A 17014-nucleotide genomic window follows, 5' to 3' on the forward strand; every position below is an offset into this window, starting at 1 on the left:
GGGAGCTGGACGCAGAGGATAAGGAGAAACTTCCCCCGATCATGAAAAGAACAAGGGGGTGTAGATTTGCAAAAGAAACAAGGTGGTATGCAAACAATATTTTCACACAGTGAGTCATTAGGGTCTGGAATGCACTGCCTGGACATTTGGTGGAGGCAGATTCAACTCAGGCATTCATGAGGGCATTGAATAAAAACAACGGCCTGTGTTCTGGGGATAAGGCATGAGAGTGGAACTAGGTAAGCATGCTGTTTGGAGAGTCAGTGATGATATGACTGGCTGAATACCCTCTTCCCTTCCTCCACAACATTTCAATAGTTTGGTGACTTTTAGCCAACACTTGATTTTCTTTGCTTTTGGATTCATGTCCTTTTCTTAGATACAACCAATGCAGCCACACCACTGCTGGTCTGAGGGAGCGCTGCCCTGTCTGAGGTTCTGTGTCTCAGGGAGATGTTAAACCCTCTCTGTTCACTCCTACTTTGGGAAGTCCTGACTTGGGACATTGATCAAAAGAGGACCAAAGCTGTTGTCCTGGTGATCATTTATCTTTGCGCCAGCAGTATCCAAACAGCCTGACCTGGTCACACTCCTCTGTGTGGGAGCTGCCTGGGTACAAACTGGCTGCTGCATTCCTACAGAAGTTTAACAACACTCCCTAAGTGTTTCTTGAAATCGTTTCAGACATCAGGAGTGAGGGAAAGCGGGGTTCTAAGCAAAACCCTGTTTCCTTTCGAATATCAGGGCAGGGCTGGAACGAGGAACATCAGAGATGACCCTGAGAGACTGAGGGATTGAAAACTCATCCCCTGGGTCTCTGGCTCTCAGCTCACCCACTCCGACACGTTTTACCTTTTCTCCCTAAATGATGAAATTGGAGAGAAATTGCAAGGGGTTATTGTTGATTCATATCAAACCAGGCAAATAATCCTGACTCTCCCTCTCTGCTCCCTTCCAGACCACTCTCAGGTTTTTACAGAGACGCAGTGCGTCGCTTGCCAGATTTATTTGTGTTTTTTTTCTCTCTCTCTGGGACTGAGTAAACTTTCAGTGAGTTGCAGATTTCTTTTCGAAACGTAGATCCTGTAGGAGGAAACTGAGAGATCCGAAAAGCGGGCGGTTTCCGCCTCTCACTGGAAGGCATAGAGAGAGAGCGAGAGAGAGAGAACGGGACAGAGAGACGGAATGTGAAAGGGGCCAGGGCTGTAATAACAGCCCGAGACAGCCCAGAACACGCTCCAGTTAGCAGACCATCTCACTGGAGAACTAAACCTGCAGTAAGTCTGAAAACAAAAGTTAACAATTTTATTGTTAGGAAGGGGGAGAAGTATAAGCTTAAAGCTGTAAAAGTTTCTGAGGTACCTAGTTTTGGCTGAAGTCAGATCGGTGAGATTTATAAAAGATTTTAAACTCAAACCGAAATGATTCATTCAGAGAGAGCGAGAAAGTTTCAGGCGGATGAATGCAGCTTCCCAGTAATGCCAGAGTCAGGCTTGCTGTCCAGTTTAGACAAGTTGCTCATGATTGAGTGGCGCATTGTCCAGGAGGGCATGTTTAAAGGGAGGTTTTAACGAGCGGGTTGTCCGTGTTCCGTTTGCAGTTGCAGTAGATGTCTCAATGTCTCAGGAGAATCACCGGCGCTGCAGTTCCAAAGAACAAGAGCCATCGCCCACTGCACAGGAGACGGGATCGTCCCGGGATAGAGGTAGGGGGAGGACCGAGCGGCCGCAGAGCGTCGGTGAGAGACAGGAGTACAGGAGCTCAGAGAGAAATGATAAAGACAGACATACAAGGTCAGAGAGAAACAGAAATATACGCAAAAGAGTCAGGAACAAGAGATAAGGTTAGAGAGAGACAGACATATAGAGAAAGCGAGTAAACATCTCAGACAATATGAGATGCAACATACACTGAGATACTAAAGAGACAAGACACACAAGAACAGGGGCTCAATGAGGAGCACTGACGCAGACTTGTATAGTACAGGTATAAACAGCATAGAGACACTTAACTGAGAGACAGACCTATAAAACATAAATATTCACACTGACAGACAAATAAATCATGTCCAGACATTAGACAAAAGACAGAAAAGCCAAGCCAATGGAATATTTCTGAAATGTTCTGGTTTTATTGTAAAACCCATACATTTGCTCAATTAAAACTTTCAGAGATAACGAAATGGACACCTCAATACCCAGAAATGCACAAACTCTGAGCCAGAGCAGACTGGGATAGAACATGCACCATAAACATACATGTGTAGCGAAGCAGACGGAGACACACAGGGCACACCCCAGTCTTACAGCACACTCAGTTACAAAGCGTTCATCTGATTGTATCTTTTTTGTATTTTTGAAGCTTCTGAAAGTTGTATGTTTGAAAGGATCTAATATTTCGGATGAAAAGTTGGATATTTAACCTGACAAGAGTGAGCAGGGTTTTATTAGGCACCATGACCAACAGAGATTAGCCCTTTAGCTGTTCTCTGATGGATCACACTCCTATTCTTGAGTCAGAAGGTCATGGACTCAATCTCCACTCCAAAGGCTTGAGTACATAATCCAGACCAGGGAGTTGTGCTGGGGTATGAGATAGGACAGCAAAGCTTTCTTTGTCTGTTCTGCAAAACATATCATGGCACTATTCTCTAAAAACCAGGGTTTGTTTTCTAGGTTGATGGCTGTCCAACGTCAGCAGACAAAGACAGGACTGGAGCCAAATCTCTCTGCACTCTAAAAGATTTAATTTTTAGATACAGATTACAGGCATGCATAAAGCCCAACAACCATAATTAATACTTACTACCTGAATACAGCTCGCAATGTACAAATAAAACTAACAAATATCAATCCCTCAACCGACATCAAAACAAATCATCTGGCCATCATCTCACTCCAGCAGGTGGAACATTGTTGTGTGAAATTGATTCCTATAGTTCTTACAAACATTTGAAATATTGTTCTTGTTGCAATGTATTGATGGTAAAACAGTCTGTGATTGAAGTTGTGAAGGCAACAGTAAATATACAAGCCATTATTTATGGAATGCAAACATGCTATTTGCCTTTCTCATTGCTCTTTAGAACTGCATACCAACTTTCTGGGCTTCTCAAACAAAGACAGCCAAATACACCCAAATACAAATATTTTATGCTCTCTCATGATGTGACAGCATGGTGATAATGACACTGGCACAGAAATTCAGAGCCAGAGTCCAGTGCTAGAAGGACATGGTCTTGAAACCCACCAGGGTAGCAAATGAAATTTGAATTCAATAAAAAATGACTGAAATAAAAACGTAAGATAATTGATTGTTGTAAAACTCAGTTTGGTTCCCACATGTCTTGTTCCTGGAAGGAAATCTCCTGTTCTTCCCTGGTCTGGCCTACATTTGACTCCAGGAGTATGGTTGACTTTTAATTGCCCTGTGGGCTATTAGGGATAGGCAATAATGCGGACCATCCACTATATCCATATTCCATGAATGAATAAGCAAAACTAAAAAGTATTCTGATTTCCTACCAAATTGAATAATCTCACACTTCTAGATACAAATCAGAAATTTCTAATCAATTTGTCAACAATGTCCTTTCATAAAATCATTGATCGCTTAGGTTTGTTTCAGTGTTTTGAATGCTCTGTAATAAAAATTCCGGCATTTCCCAACAACTTGCGTACAGCTGTCTCAAAGTTCTGTTTTCTTTTTCTCTTTTGCTTCTTGAGTAGTAGTGATAGTTTTTCTATCTTCCAATCCACTAGGACTATTCTACAATCTTTGGAATTTGGAAGATCACAACAATACACCCATTGCCTCTGGTCCTCAGGATTTATCAACCTTTTCTTCCCAATAGTTTCACTGTACATTTTCTAAACTCATAATGAATTACTTTTAAGTTTTTTCATTAGGTGCTTGATTCCCAATAGGCTGGTACTGTCTTCTGCTTGTTGAGACAGAGACAAAACATTTGATCTTATGACTCTATGTTTCCTTTTGCCCCATTAGGGCAGCAGTGTGGCTCAGTGGTTAGCAATGCTGCCTCACACCATTGGGGACCCAGGTTCATTTCCCCCCATGGGTGATTGTCTGTGTGGGTTCCCTCTGGGTTCTCCAGTTTCCTCCCACAGTCCAAAGATTTGTAGTTTGGTGGCCATGTTAAATTGCCTGTAATGTGCAGGCAAGGTGGGTGAGCCATGGGAAATACAGGATTGGGTGGGATGCTTTTCAGAGTGTCAGTGTAGACTTGATGGGCTGAATGGTCTGCTTCTGCACAATACTGTTTCTGTCATAATTTCTCTTGTCAAAGCCTTGAAGAGACTAGTGTTCTCAGTTTCTGTTCTCAACTTTTGTAATATCTCTACCATCTTTCTTGCTCGTGTATTTTCTCCCTTGTTAACTATTTGTTCAGCTTTTACTGGTTTCAAGATCTGTTGCAATCTTTGGGCTTTCTCCGGTTCTTCACAATATTACTTGCCTTTTCTTTTAATCTGTTTTCTTTAGTCAGCCATGGATTAGTTACTTTTCTCAGGGTGATCTTGTTTCACAGTAGAATATATTTTTGCTGATAATTCTTAACTGTTTCTTTTAATGTTTTGTACTGCTTGTAGTCAGCATGGCAGTTCAACAATTTCCCAATCAATCTTGCCTACTGATATCAATGTAAGCTTATTTAAGTTAAAGATGCATGTTTGCTGACTCAAGTGATTCTTAAACCTAATATGCAATCACATCATATTATGACTACTGACACTTGGGAGTGTTTAGCTTGAGGTTATAAATTAACGTGATCGCATTACACAGTACAAGGTTTAATATAACATCATCAATTGTTCAAAAATAGAAGGTGCTGGAGAAACTCAGAAGGTCTGGTATCATCGATGGAGAGAGAAACAGAAATAACATTTTGAGATCAATGATGTTAAAGTTGTTATTGACAAAAGGGGAGAAGGTGTGAGTGAAACAGATGGTGAGGCTGCTCAGGCCAAAACGGAGTGCTAATCATGATAAAGGAATGATTGAGATGTAAAATAGGTGTTAATGAGAGGTTTGCCCAGCACTTTCTATCTTTATTTCAGATCTCTGGCATCCACAGTATTTTATTTGACTCTTCACTGGTTTGTTTCACAACATACTGCTTCAGGACATTCCACAAACATCTTTTCCAGATTATCTTTTCAATTTGACTTATTCACACCATATGAAGATTAAAACTATTAAATTATATTAGTATGAATTCTTACATTTTGTCCGATAGTATAACTAAAGTTAGGCTGTATACAGTATATTTTGCTGACATTTGTTAACTCTCCCCATATTGATTCTGTTTACTGGTATCTAAACCAAGATCCTTTCTCACTCCTATCCTGCAGTAACCATTATTATCTGGGCAATGACAACCTTTTCTCCATTTCATCTGTCTTTTTGAAATGTCTTTTTAAACTCCCAACTTTAGTCACCTTGCAACCACATATGTGTGTTTATTTTAAAATTCATTAATGGGCTGTGGATGTCAGAGAGCAGCTAAGGGTCATCCACATTGCTTTTGGGTCTGGAGTCACATGTAGGCCATACCAGGTAAGGATGGCAGTTTCCTTCCCTGAAGGACATTAGTGATCAGCTACATTTTCCCTGACAATTGTTTCACTGTCATCATTAGACACCTAAGTCCAGCTTTTTATTGAGTGTAAATTCCACCATCTGACATAGCAGAATTTGAACCAGTGTCCCCAGAGCATTACCTGGGTATCTGGGTTTAATGGTTTGACAATAATACTGTACCACTAGACCATTACCTTCCCAAAGTAATGTAAGTTCAACCTGTTTCTCTCATTTATTATATTAGAGTGCTTTGTTAGACAAATTGTCTGTGATTTGCTTGTTTTTGCTATTAATCCCTGCTTTGACGATTGTTGCTGGCGCACCATTACCATTAAACTCTCTGACATTTTGCATTGTGTTTACCTCAGGTGTTCCATCAGGTAAAATGAGATTCAGGTAGATTACTTTGAAGTAATTGGTGATATGACTCAGACATTAGTAAGAGAGAAGGCTCCGGTCTAGAATGAACATGTGAAGAGTAGACACTGCACTAGAGAGCTGTATTTTATAACTTACTATGTGCAAATGTAAATAAGGAGCATCGCAGGACATAACCAGTTGAAGAATGTTATTTGGAGATGAGGAACAAGCAGCATCAGGGATAGTGTATGTGCACAGATCCCCTAGTCCAGTATCTCAATGTGCAGGTGGCAGGTCTGGTTTAAAGCACAAGGTAATGTTGGCTATTGCCTTGCATTTTCTCTTCAGATTTCAAAATTTTCCTAATTCCTTATTGATCATTGAATCAGTCAGCACAGAAAGAGACTATTCAGCCCATCCTTCCTTTGCCAGTTCTTTGAAAGAGCTATGCAACTAGTCCCATTCGCCAGTTCTTATATTAAAACATCAGAGCTAGGAGCAGGAGGATGCCATTCAGCCCCTCAAGCCTGCTCTGCCATTCAATACGATCATGGCTGGTCCTCTCTTGGCTACTACTACACATTCTTCCCCTGCTTTCCATTAACCTTTCACCCCATTACTAATTAAACATCTATTAGCTCCTCCTTAAATTTACTAAATGTCCCAGCATCCACTGCACCCTGGGAGAGTGGATTCCACAGATTCACAACCCTTTGAGAGAAGTAATTTCTCATCATCTTTGTTTTAAATCTACTGCCGCTTACCCTAAAGCAATGATCTCTCTTTCTGGACTACCCCACAAGGAAAACGCCCTCCCGACATTGACTTTCCAATCCCCCTTTAGAAACTTATAGACCTTAATTAGATCTCCTCCCAAACTTCTAAACTCTAGAGAGTATTAGTCTAAACTGCTGGACCTCTCTTTATAAACAAACACTTCATCTCTGGAACCAAGCTCTGAACTGCCTCCAACCCAACTACATCCCTCCTCATGTAAGGTCTTTCCCCATTGCCCTGCACTTCCTATTACGTTTATCCAATTTATTTAATCTCTTTCAAAATGTATTAATGAATCTGCCTCTGATGCCCTTTCAGACATTGTGAATGAGCCTGTGGTCAAGGACAGCACTGTCTGAGAATGACACTGAGAAAGTTCTTTGTGATCACATCAAACAAATGTTGCTGGTGTTCATGGAGTGCACAGTGAGGTTGCACAGCAGTTTCTAGGACGGTGATCCAGAATTTCATTGGCATCCTTTCTGTCATGTAGAGTTTTGTGTCACTTGAATACACATATGAACAGCTTCTTCCCCATTGTTATCAGACTTTTGAACGTACCTCTTAAATGTTAATGTTGATCTCCTTTTCTGCACCTTCTCTGTGACTGTAACACTGTATTCTACACTCTGTTCTGCTCCCCGATGCACTGTGTATGGTACAATCTGCCTGTGGACCACGCAAAACAACACTTTTCACTGTATCTCAGTGCATGTGACAATAATAAATCAAACAAACAAACAAAATCAAACAACCCTACAGGCACGTTCATCACTCACAAACACACTCACATACTGACATAAACTAAACACACACACACTTATACATACACTTCCATGCACACACACTCACACCCCTCACACTCCCAAAGCCCTGGCATCTCACTGTTTCAAGGCAGTCTCATTAGTGACAACAAGAAGCTTTCTGATCCTGAGCAGGAAATGCATTTAAACTATTGCAGGACAACTAATGAAAACCTTTTGAAGTGTAGTCACTATTGTCATATGGGAATTGGGGAAGGCAATCTGCACACAGCCAGATCCCACAGACACTAGTGTGATCACGACCAGATGCAGTAATCGGTTTTCGTGCTGTTGGACGAGGGATAAACCTTGATCCATGATACCAGGGAGATTTGATACGTTGTGAGTCTTTTGCATAAGCTGAGTGGACAGAATGTGGGGTGGTGTCTTTAGTCTTAATGTCACAAATGAAAGACCCCCTCTCCTCAGTACTGCACTGGTTTGTTAGCCAAGAGTTTACAGTCTAGTTTTCTGGAGTGAGATTGAACCGACCTCCTTTGTTCCTAGGGGAGAGAGGAGACTCACTGACATCGGCCTTACCTGATTCAAGACTGATTGGTGCCTCCTAGTGACTGAGGCAGGGATGTGTGTGAGCCCCTGTGATAATCAAGGAACAGGAAGATTCCAGCATCTGCTCTGCTGTGCTCTGACTGAGCTGATTCAAGCTCAGCTGGTGGTTCAGACAATAGTCAATAGAAGCAAAACAGTGCAGCTACTTTCAATCTGAAAAGCAGAAAGTACTGGAGAAACTCAGTAGGTCTGGTCATGACTGGGGAGAGAGAAGACCAGAGTTAATGTTTTGAGTCTAATGTGACTGTACTTCAGAATGAAGTTCTGAGAAAAATCATTCAAGGTAGAGTCATATCGGACTCAAAACGTTCCCTCTGTTTCTCTCTCCACAGATACTGCCAGAGCTGCTGAGTTTCTCCAGCATTTGCTGTGTTTGTTTCAGATGATAGAACTGGCTTTCACTTTCCTGGAGGATCAGCTAGAGTCTCTGTTCCAGTGACACTTGGCAAAACGTACAGCCGCCTGATGGAGACAGAATCTTGCTGTGATGCCTATCACAGTTAAGTAACCACAAGCTGGTCTCTGTGCAGGGGAGACTCAGCACCAGGGCAGCATCATGAATCAGTGAGTGGCTTTGAGATGAGGGCAGAGAAGTAAAGAAATAAATTCCACTTGATGTTGTAGAATTGGATCCAGCAACTCTTATTCCAGCTTCTCTTTTGGCCTTTGTTGCTAAAATTAAGCCGTGTTCCTTAGAGGAATCAGGCAGAATGTTTCCAAACAGATCCAGCTCTCTGCTACCTCCAATGAGACGAACAGAGAAATCAAACAAATAAATATTTTGTTTCCCTAATTACCGGTAACACTGAAACAGTAATATGCTGTTGATTGGTTCAAGGTGTTTGACAGAGTTGGGGAACACAGTAATTCGGAGAGACTATCATTGACACTTTTCCTGCCAACATCGAATTTGGCTCAAATGTTTCCTGTTTTGTAGGGATTGAGACTGGATTGCAAACAGACTTTTGTTTATTTTGTGTGAATTTTGTGTTCACCTCGATGAGAAGTGGGAGTGTGAAAATAGAAGGGTTGTTAATTTTAACATCAGTCTTGAATTAGTTACAACACAGGGTTACATCCACAGCAAATCTCCACTGTCCCCATGATGGTTACAGCATGTGGTAGATACAGAGTAAAGCTCCCTCTACACTGTGCCCATCAAACCCCCCCAGGACAGTACAGCACAGGGTTAGATACAGAGTGCAGTTCCTTCTACACTCTCCCCATCAAACACTCCTAAGACAGGGACAGCACGGAGTTAGATACAGAGTAAAGCTTTTTCTCCATTCTCCTCATCAAACACTCCCAGAACAGGGACGACATGGGGTTAGGTACAGAGTAAAGCACTATCTACACTGTCCCCATCAAACACCCCCAGGACAAGGACAGCATGGGGTTAGGTACAGAGTAAAGCTTCCTCTACACTCTCCCCATCAAACACTCCCAGGACAGGGACAGCACAGGGTTAGATACAGAGTAAAGCACTATCTACAGTGTTCCCACCAAACACTCGCAGGGAGAGGACAGGGACAGGGACAGGGACAGCACAGGGTAAGATACAGAGTAAAGCTCCCTCTGCACTGTCCCCATCAAACACTCCCAGGACAAGGACAGCATGGGGTTAGGTACAGAGTAAAGCTTCCTCTACACTCTCCCCATCAAACACTTCCAGGGACAGGAACAGCACAGGGTTAGATATGGAGTAAAATTTGATCTGCATAGTGCATGCAGGAATGCCTTTCTGATCTGGTCTGCTAATTCTGTAACCCAGCTTCACTAAAAACAAGCCTGTGGTGCTTCTGTGAAGATACTCAATGAGGAAAGTTAGTGTAAGCTGGGTTACGCTCCATTGGAGGATAGAGGTGTCCTCAGTGAGACATAGAAGGTTCCTGAGGGGCCTTGGTTGGGTAGATGTTAGAAAGATGCTTCCCGTTTGCGGGTGAGTCTAGAACAAAAGGACGCCATTTGAAAGTAAGGCATGAGAGTAGAATCAAGGCCACAGTCAGTTCAGCCATGATTGGATTGATGGTGAGGCAGGCAGGAAGGACACCTGCTCCTGACTTGTATAGTGGCCCAGGGTGTCCAACTCGGATCATCGGCAGCCGGATTGATCCCCAAACGGTAGATTAGATTAGATTAGACTAGACTTACAGTGTGGAAACAGGCCCTTCGGCCCAACAAGTCCACACCGACCCGCCGAAGCGAAACCCACCCATACCCCTACATTACCCCTTACCTAACACTATTGGCAATTTAGCATGGCCAATTCACCTGACCCGCACATCTTTGGACTGTGGGAGGAAACCGGAGCACCCGGAGGAAACCCACGCAGACACGGGGAGAACGTGCAAACTCCACACAGTCAGTCGCCTGAGTCGGGAATTGAACCCGGGTCTTCAGGCGCTGTGAGGCAGCAGTGCTAACCACTGTGCCACCGTGCCGCCCATGGTAGATCCCCATTGGTAGAGGGATTGAGTTCCGGAACCGCAATATCATGCTGTAACTGTAAAAATGCTGGTGCGGCCACACTTGGAATATTGTGTACAGTTCTGGTCGCCCCATTACAGGAAGGATGTGGAAGCATTGGAAAAGGTGCAGAGGAGATTTACCAGGATGCTGCCTAGTCTGGAGGAAGGTCTTATTAGGAAAGGCTGAGAGACCTGGGTCTTTTCTCATTAAACAGAAGAAGGCTAAGAGGGGATTTGATAGAGACATACAAGATGATCAGAGGATTAGATAGGGTTGACAGAGAAAGACTTTTTCCTAGGATGGCAACGTCAACTTGTACGAAGAGGCATAACTACAAATTGAGGGGTGATAAATTTAAGACAGATGTCAGAGGCAGGTTCTTTACACAGAGAGTGGTAAGGGCGTGGAATGTCCTACCTGCTAATGTATTCAACTCAGCCACATTAGGGAGATTTAAACAATCCTTAGATAAGCACATGGATGATGATGGGATAGTGTAGGGAGACGAGCTGAGAAAAGTCCACAGGTCGGCGCAACATCGAGGGCCGAAGGGCCTGTTCTGCGCTGTATTGTTCTATGTTCTATATTCTATGATATGCGCCAGGACCCCACAGATATCCCAATGCAGTGACTCTGTGGAAATTGTCCAGGAAGTTCCATCTTCCAACTGGTATATCCCCTGCTCTCTGGGAGGTTCCTACAAAGTCTTAGATTCTGAGTTAGAGTTTGAGAGTTTGGATTTATGTGGAGAGTTACCCATAAAGTGTTAGCCCAGATTAAAACCATATCTGACTCCTGGGTGATCATAAAAAATAACACTTTCTCAACACCCTGAACTCACCCTGGCCCAATTTCACCATTAGACTCTCCTCTCAAAGCCCCTTGACTCCTGAACCCTTCTAAACCTGATCTCCTCATCCCATCTGACACAACCATGGCACCAGTTACTCCCACCAACCTCCTCCCTGATTCAACACAGCCCCCTGCCCAGATCTGATCTCACCTCCTGGCTGCACCTAGCCTGGCCCATCCTCACCACCACACAGCTCTCTGCCCAGCTCCTGGACCACTACCCCCTCCCAATCCTACCTCACACAACACCATGACCAGACTTTAGAAGGTTCTGTCTGAGGAACGTTGGTGAATTGCTGCAGTGCATCTCGTAAATAGTTCGCACTGCTGCTACTGAGTGTTGGTGGGGAAGGGAGTGAATGTTTGTGAATGTGGTACCAATCAAGTGGAGGCTGCTTTGCCCTGGATAGTGTCAAACCTCTTGCTATCCAGGGCAAGTGGGGAGTATTCCATCACCCTCCTGACCTGTGCCTTGTAGATAGTGGACAGGCTTTGAGGAGTCAGGAGGGAAGTTACTTGCTGCAGGATTCCCAGCCACCCAGATAGAATTTAGTGATGTGGTCCCACCAAGAGAGTGTAAGGGGTTCAAAATGGAACATTAAAAGATAATAATCTTTGGATTACAGTTTGAGCTAAAGCCAAACTGGGATAGGGACAAACAGGTTTGGGATTTGAATGTGCGGATTAGGAGATAGTGTTTTTATTTCAGGGGCTGTGATGTCAGTGCTGATCAAAAGCCCATGGTAGGCTAATGCTAAAACTTCAGAGGTATGGCATTGAGGATACATTAGAGGTTTGGATTAGGAATTGGCTGGCTGGAAGGAGACAGAGGGTAGTAGTTGATGGATTATGTTCATCTTGGAGCGCAGTTACTAGCGGTGTACCACAAGGATCTGTTTTGGGACCATTGCTTTTTGTTATATTTATAAATGATCTAGAGGAAGGACTTGAAAGCTGGGTAAGCAAGTTTGCGGATGACACAAAAGTCGGTGGAGTTGTGGATAGTGAGGAAGGAAGTGGTAGGTTACAGCGGGATATAGATAAGTTGCAGAGCTGGGCGGAAATGTGGCAAATGGAATTCAATGTAGCTAAGTGCGAAGTCGTTCACTTTGGTAGGAATAACAAGATGATGGATTACTGGGCTAATGGTAGGCTACTTGGTAGTGTGGATGAGCAGAGGGATCTTGGTGTCTATGTACACAGATCTCTGAAAGTTGCCACCCAGGTAAATAGTGCTGTGAGGAAGGCATATGGTGTACTGGGCTTTATTGGCAGAGGAATTGAGTTCCGGAGTCCTGAGGTCATGTTGCAGTTGTATAAGACTCTGGTGAGGCCTCATCTGGAGTATTGTGTGCAGTTTTGGTCGCCATACTATAGGAAGGATGTGGAAGCTTTAGAACGAGTGCAGAGGAGGTTTACCAGGATGTTGCCTGGAATGGTAGGAAAATCTTATGAGGAAAGGCTGAGGCACTTGGGGCTGTTCTCATTGGAGAAGAGAAGGTTTAGGGGAGATCTGATAGAAGTGTATAAGATGATTAGGGGTTTAGATAGGGTAGATACTAAGAACCTTTTACCGCTAATGGAGTCAGGTGTTACTAGGGGACATAGCTTTAAATTAAGGGGTGGTAGGTATAGGACAGATGTTAGGGGTAGATTCTTCACACAGCGGGTTGTGAGTTCATGGAATGCCCTGCCCGTATCAGTGGTGAACTCTCCTTCTTTATGGTCATTTAAGCGGGCATTGGATAGGCATTTGGAAGTTATTGGGCTAGTATAGGTTAGGTAGGATTCGGTCGGCGCAACATCGAGGGTCGAAGGGCCTGTACTGCCCTGTATCCTTCTATGTTCTATGTTCTATGTAAAAGCAAGCTCTTTCATTGGGATAGCTTCCATTTAATCCAGTCCAGGGCCAGTGAATTGGTAACTTAGACAGTGACTGGAGCTTTAAATAAGCACTGCAGTGGGGTGGGGGAAGGGGTGTTGAGATAAGGATATACAGGGGAACCACGATTATCCGAACGTGATGGGCAGGCACTATTTCGTGCAGATAATCAATTATTCAGTTAATCGATTAAATGCCTTTCTGCTGGGGCTTGGAGTTTTTAACGTCTGCTCCCCGTTCAGGAGACTGCAGCAGCACACAGCGTGCGAACTTCCCCCACTCCATCCAACACTGCTCCCCCCTCCACCACACACACACACACACACACACACACCCTCTGCCCTGTACAGGACAATGTTGGAGAGATTATGTGGGGAAAGGGGATGTAGGGGACACCCCTCTGTAGAACTTGAGGGAAAGTGTGGGGGCAGAGGAGGGCAGGAGGTCAGTCATTTAGAGACGGTGCCTGTTTAATCAGTGTAAACAAAAGACACGATGACTGCTGGAAACACGTCTTTGATGTAATGTTTCTACCGGGACCTCAAGATCTCCTTCGGATAAACCAATTTCCGGATAATTGGTATTCGGATAATCGAGGGTCCTCTGTATTCATCATTCTGAAGAAAAGAGTCAACTTTGAGGAGCAGGGGTCAGTTCAGCAACTTGATCCAGGAAGGGACAGAGAATGTAATAACAGAAACTGTGTTAATGAGAACTGAGCTGGTCCTTCTAACCAGCCCACTTCGCAATTCACCCAAACCCTTGACAATCTGGAGGCAGTGGGTCCAAATGTGTTCACCCCCTCCTACTTCGTTAGAGCAAACAGCTGGTTTAAAGGAACTCATGGCAATTTCCCACCTCAAACTCCCTGTATCCAGGGTGAAGGCATGGCCCTACTCTTGGATCTGTGAATCTTGCTTGACCTGTCACTAGTCAAACTACCTTCAGCCAAGTTTACGGCCCTTCATGGCTCAGACCCCTGTGTGTTTTCGGATTAGTGACTCCTTACACTTTCTCCTATTTGATAGGGCACAGTGTAAACCATAAAGTTGGTGATATTCCTTTGTCTCCCCATTAGGCCTTCCTGTTGTACACATTCCAACCAATAACTGATCATTAGTAGTCATCTACTCTGCAGCTTTGCCTTTCTCCCTTGCTCCTAACTGCATATCTTACAACGGCCAATGGAACTGATCACACTGCTCTGGCAAAATATTTCCCAGGACTTGAAACTTGCGAAGATAGGTCAATGGTCATAATTTCCTTCCCGTTCAGCTTTGTAAAATCCAACCTCTGTGTCATTTAACCAGAATTTCTCAATTAGCCTTGTTCACTTTTCTGCTATTGGGCCTTAGACTGTCCACAGAAAATTTTCAATTTAAAAAAAAATTGCTTCATTTCTTCACAACCCAATAACAAGACTGACAATGGGGGAAAGCTGCAAGCAAAATCACTGAAATTAAAAAAAAATGCGCATTACTCTTTTAGAAATTCAGATTGTAAAATTACCCATAATTATCCTTGATTCAGGCACAAAAAAAAGGCACAGAGGGGCTGCTTGGAGACTACTCGGGAGAATGGTGCCTATAATCTCACCTTAATACAGCTGACGCTCCAATTACAGAGAAGTTTTGGAAAGAATCCACTTGAGCAAAAGGCATTTGTGTTTCAATTCTTTTCAGTGACTGGTTTTACAGAGTGAAAAGTGGATTTGGAACAAATGAGTTTTATAAAATTGAAATTGCTCTGGATTTAAGCTTCATTAAGGATAAAAGGTTGTTTTTTTTATAGAAAAGAAAAGACACCATTACACCGTAGTGAACAATATAACAAAGACTGACTTAGTGCCTAATGTGCCTTATATATTAAAAATAGAAATCAATATCATGGAACAAGCAAAGACTATTACCCCCAGTATTCCCAGTGCCTCCACAAAACCTCATGTACATCCTACACCGCCATAAATTTTACTAACCCCTTTAACCTTCTTCTATAACTCCAATACCCTCAATCCTATTACAGACTTTACCCACTTATTGACATGAGTTGATTTCCAGATCTACTCTGTCACAGATCTTAATGTTCATATAGAAAAGCAAGTCCAGAAATTGATTAACCCCTGAGGTGACTCCCAGCTATTTACTGAAGCAGCTGCAAGGATTTTATTGGTTTAAACATACAGCCTACTCCATGTTATACTCCTTTCAAAGCCCCAAGAACTCTTCTCTTCTGTACATTACATTGCCTATAAATAAATCAACCAGTCAGTTAACTTGCACACTTTGGCTTAACAGTGTGCTAAGCTGCCTGGTCATTGATGATGGAAGTCGAGAGTATGGTGCTGGGAAAGCTCAGCAGGTTAGGCAGCATCCGAGGAGCAGGAGAATTGATGTTTCGGGCTGGAACCCTTCATTAGGAAGGATGGTAGCTGCATTACCTGAATTTCAACAGTTTCATGTGATCTGTTATCTCTCAACATTAGTCCACAAATGGTCCAGGATAGAGATCCACGTTCACTTTTCCAACAGACCTGATCCACTTCTTAACCAGCAAAATGCAAGAGAAAGACTCCTCAGAAAAATAGTGTAACTGTAACCGTGAGGAAGTATTTCTTTACAGAGTAATGGACGGCTGGAAAATTTTAGGCAAAAGTGAGGACTGCAGATGCTGGAGATCAAAGTCAAGATCAGAGTGGTGCTGGAAAAGCACAGCAGGTCAGGCAGCATCCGAGGAGCAGGGCAAAAGCCGTTCATCAGGAATGAGATGAAGGGCTTTTGCCCTAAACTTCAATGTTCCTGCTCCTTGGATGCTGCCTGACCTGCTGTGTTTTTCCAGCACCACTCTGATCTTAGCTGGAAGGTTTTGCCAAGGGATTGAGATCAGTTCAAAGATAAAGGACAGCTGGTGTCTGAGGCAGCCAGCTCTCCTGTATTCAGGAAGGATTCACTAAAGGGTATCCTTTAGCTGCCTCGGTGTATCCAGTCTGGCTCTGTACATACAGTCTCTTACGCCCATCTTTCCTGTGCTGGCTCTTTGCAAGAGCTAGTGAATTGGCCCTATTCCCTTATTCCTTGTTCATAACTTTTTTATGTTGAAGAATTCATCCAATTTTCAATTTTGAATTGGGTGGAAGGGTGGCTCAGTTATTAGCACTGCTACCTCACAGCACCGGGGACCTGGGCTCAATTCTAGCCTCGAGTCTGTGTGGAGTTTGTGCATTCTCCCTGTGTCTACGTGGGTTTCCTCTGGGTGCTCTGATTTCCTCCCACAATCCAAAGGTGTGCAGGTTAGGGTGGATTGGCCATTGGTAATGCAGGGTGACAGGAATGGGATGGGCCTGGATGGGACGCTCTTCAGAGGGTCAGTGTGGACCCGACTGGCCAAATGGCCTGTTTCCACACTGTAATTATTCAGTAAATCTGCGTCTACAGCCTTTTCAGGCACTGCATTCCTAATCCAAACAACGCATTGTGTGGAAACGAATTCTCATCTTCCTGCTCTAGTTTATTTGCCAAACTCATTAAATCCTTTTTGATAACTGACCATGCTGTCAGTGGAATCACTTTATCCTTATTAACTCAACCAGAGGCCTTCATAGTTTTAACAATTGCATTAAATCTCCCCTTAGCCTTCTCTGTGCTAAGGAGAACAATCCTAGCTTCCTCACTCTCCAAATGTTTTCAAGAGTTGAACGTAGTCATTA

General features: G+C 43.5%; 1 protein-coding gene across 2 annotated transcripts in view; it reads left to right on the plus strand.

The window, feature by feature from the left end:
• The first annotated feature begins 1152 nt into the window (after window positions 1–1152).
• mdfi (MyoD family inhibitor) overlaps window positions 1153–17014 on the plus strand; it is a 91695-nt gene continuing 75833 nt past the window's right edge. Inside the window, exons 1-2 of one of the 2 annotated variants that reach the window (XM_060845188.1) lie at window positions 1153–1277; window positions 1601–1738. In XM_060845188.1, coding sequence (XP_060701171.1) covers window positions 1618–1738 — 121 coding nt within the window. In that variant the 5' untranslated portion in view covers window positions 1153–1277; window positions 1601–1617. The remainder of the gene's footprint in view (window positions 1278–1600; window positions 1739–17014) is intronic. The other variant, XM_060845189.1, reaches the window with a different exon arrangement.

The sequence above is a fragment of the Hemiscyllium ocellatum genome, chromosome 26 (genome assembly GCF_020745735.1).
Source record: "Hemiscyllium ocellatum isolate sHemOce1 chromosome 26, sHemOce1.pat.X.cur, whole genome shotgun sequence".
Lineage (NCBI taxonomy): Eukaryota > Metazoa > Chordata > Chondrichthyes > Orectolobiformes > Hemiscylliidae > Hemiscyllium > Hemiscyllium ocellatum.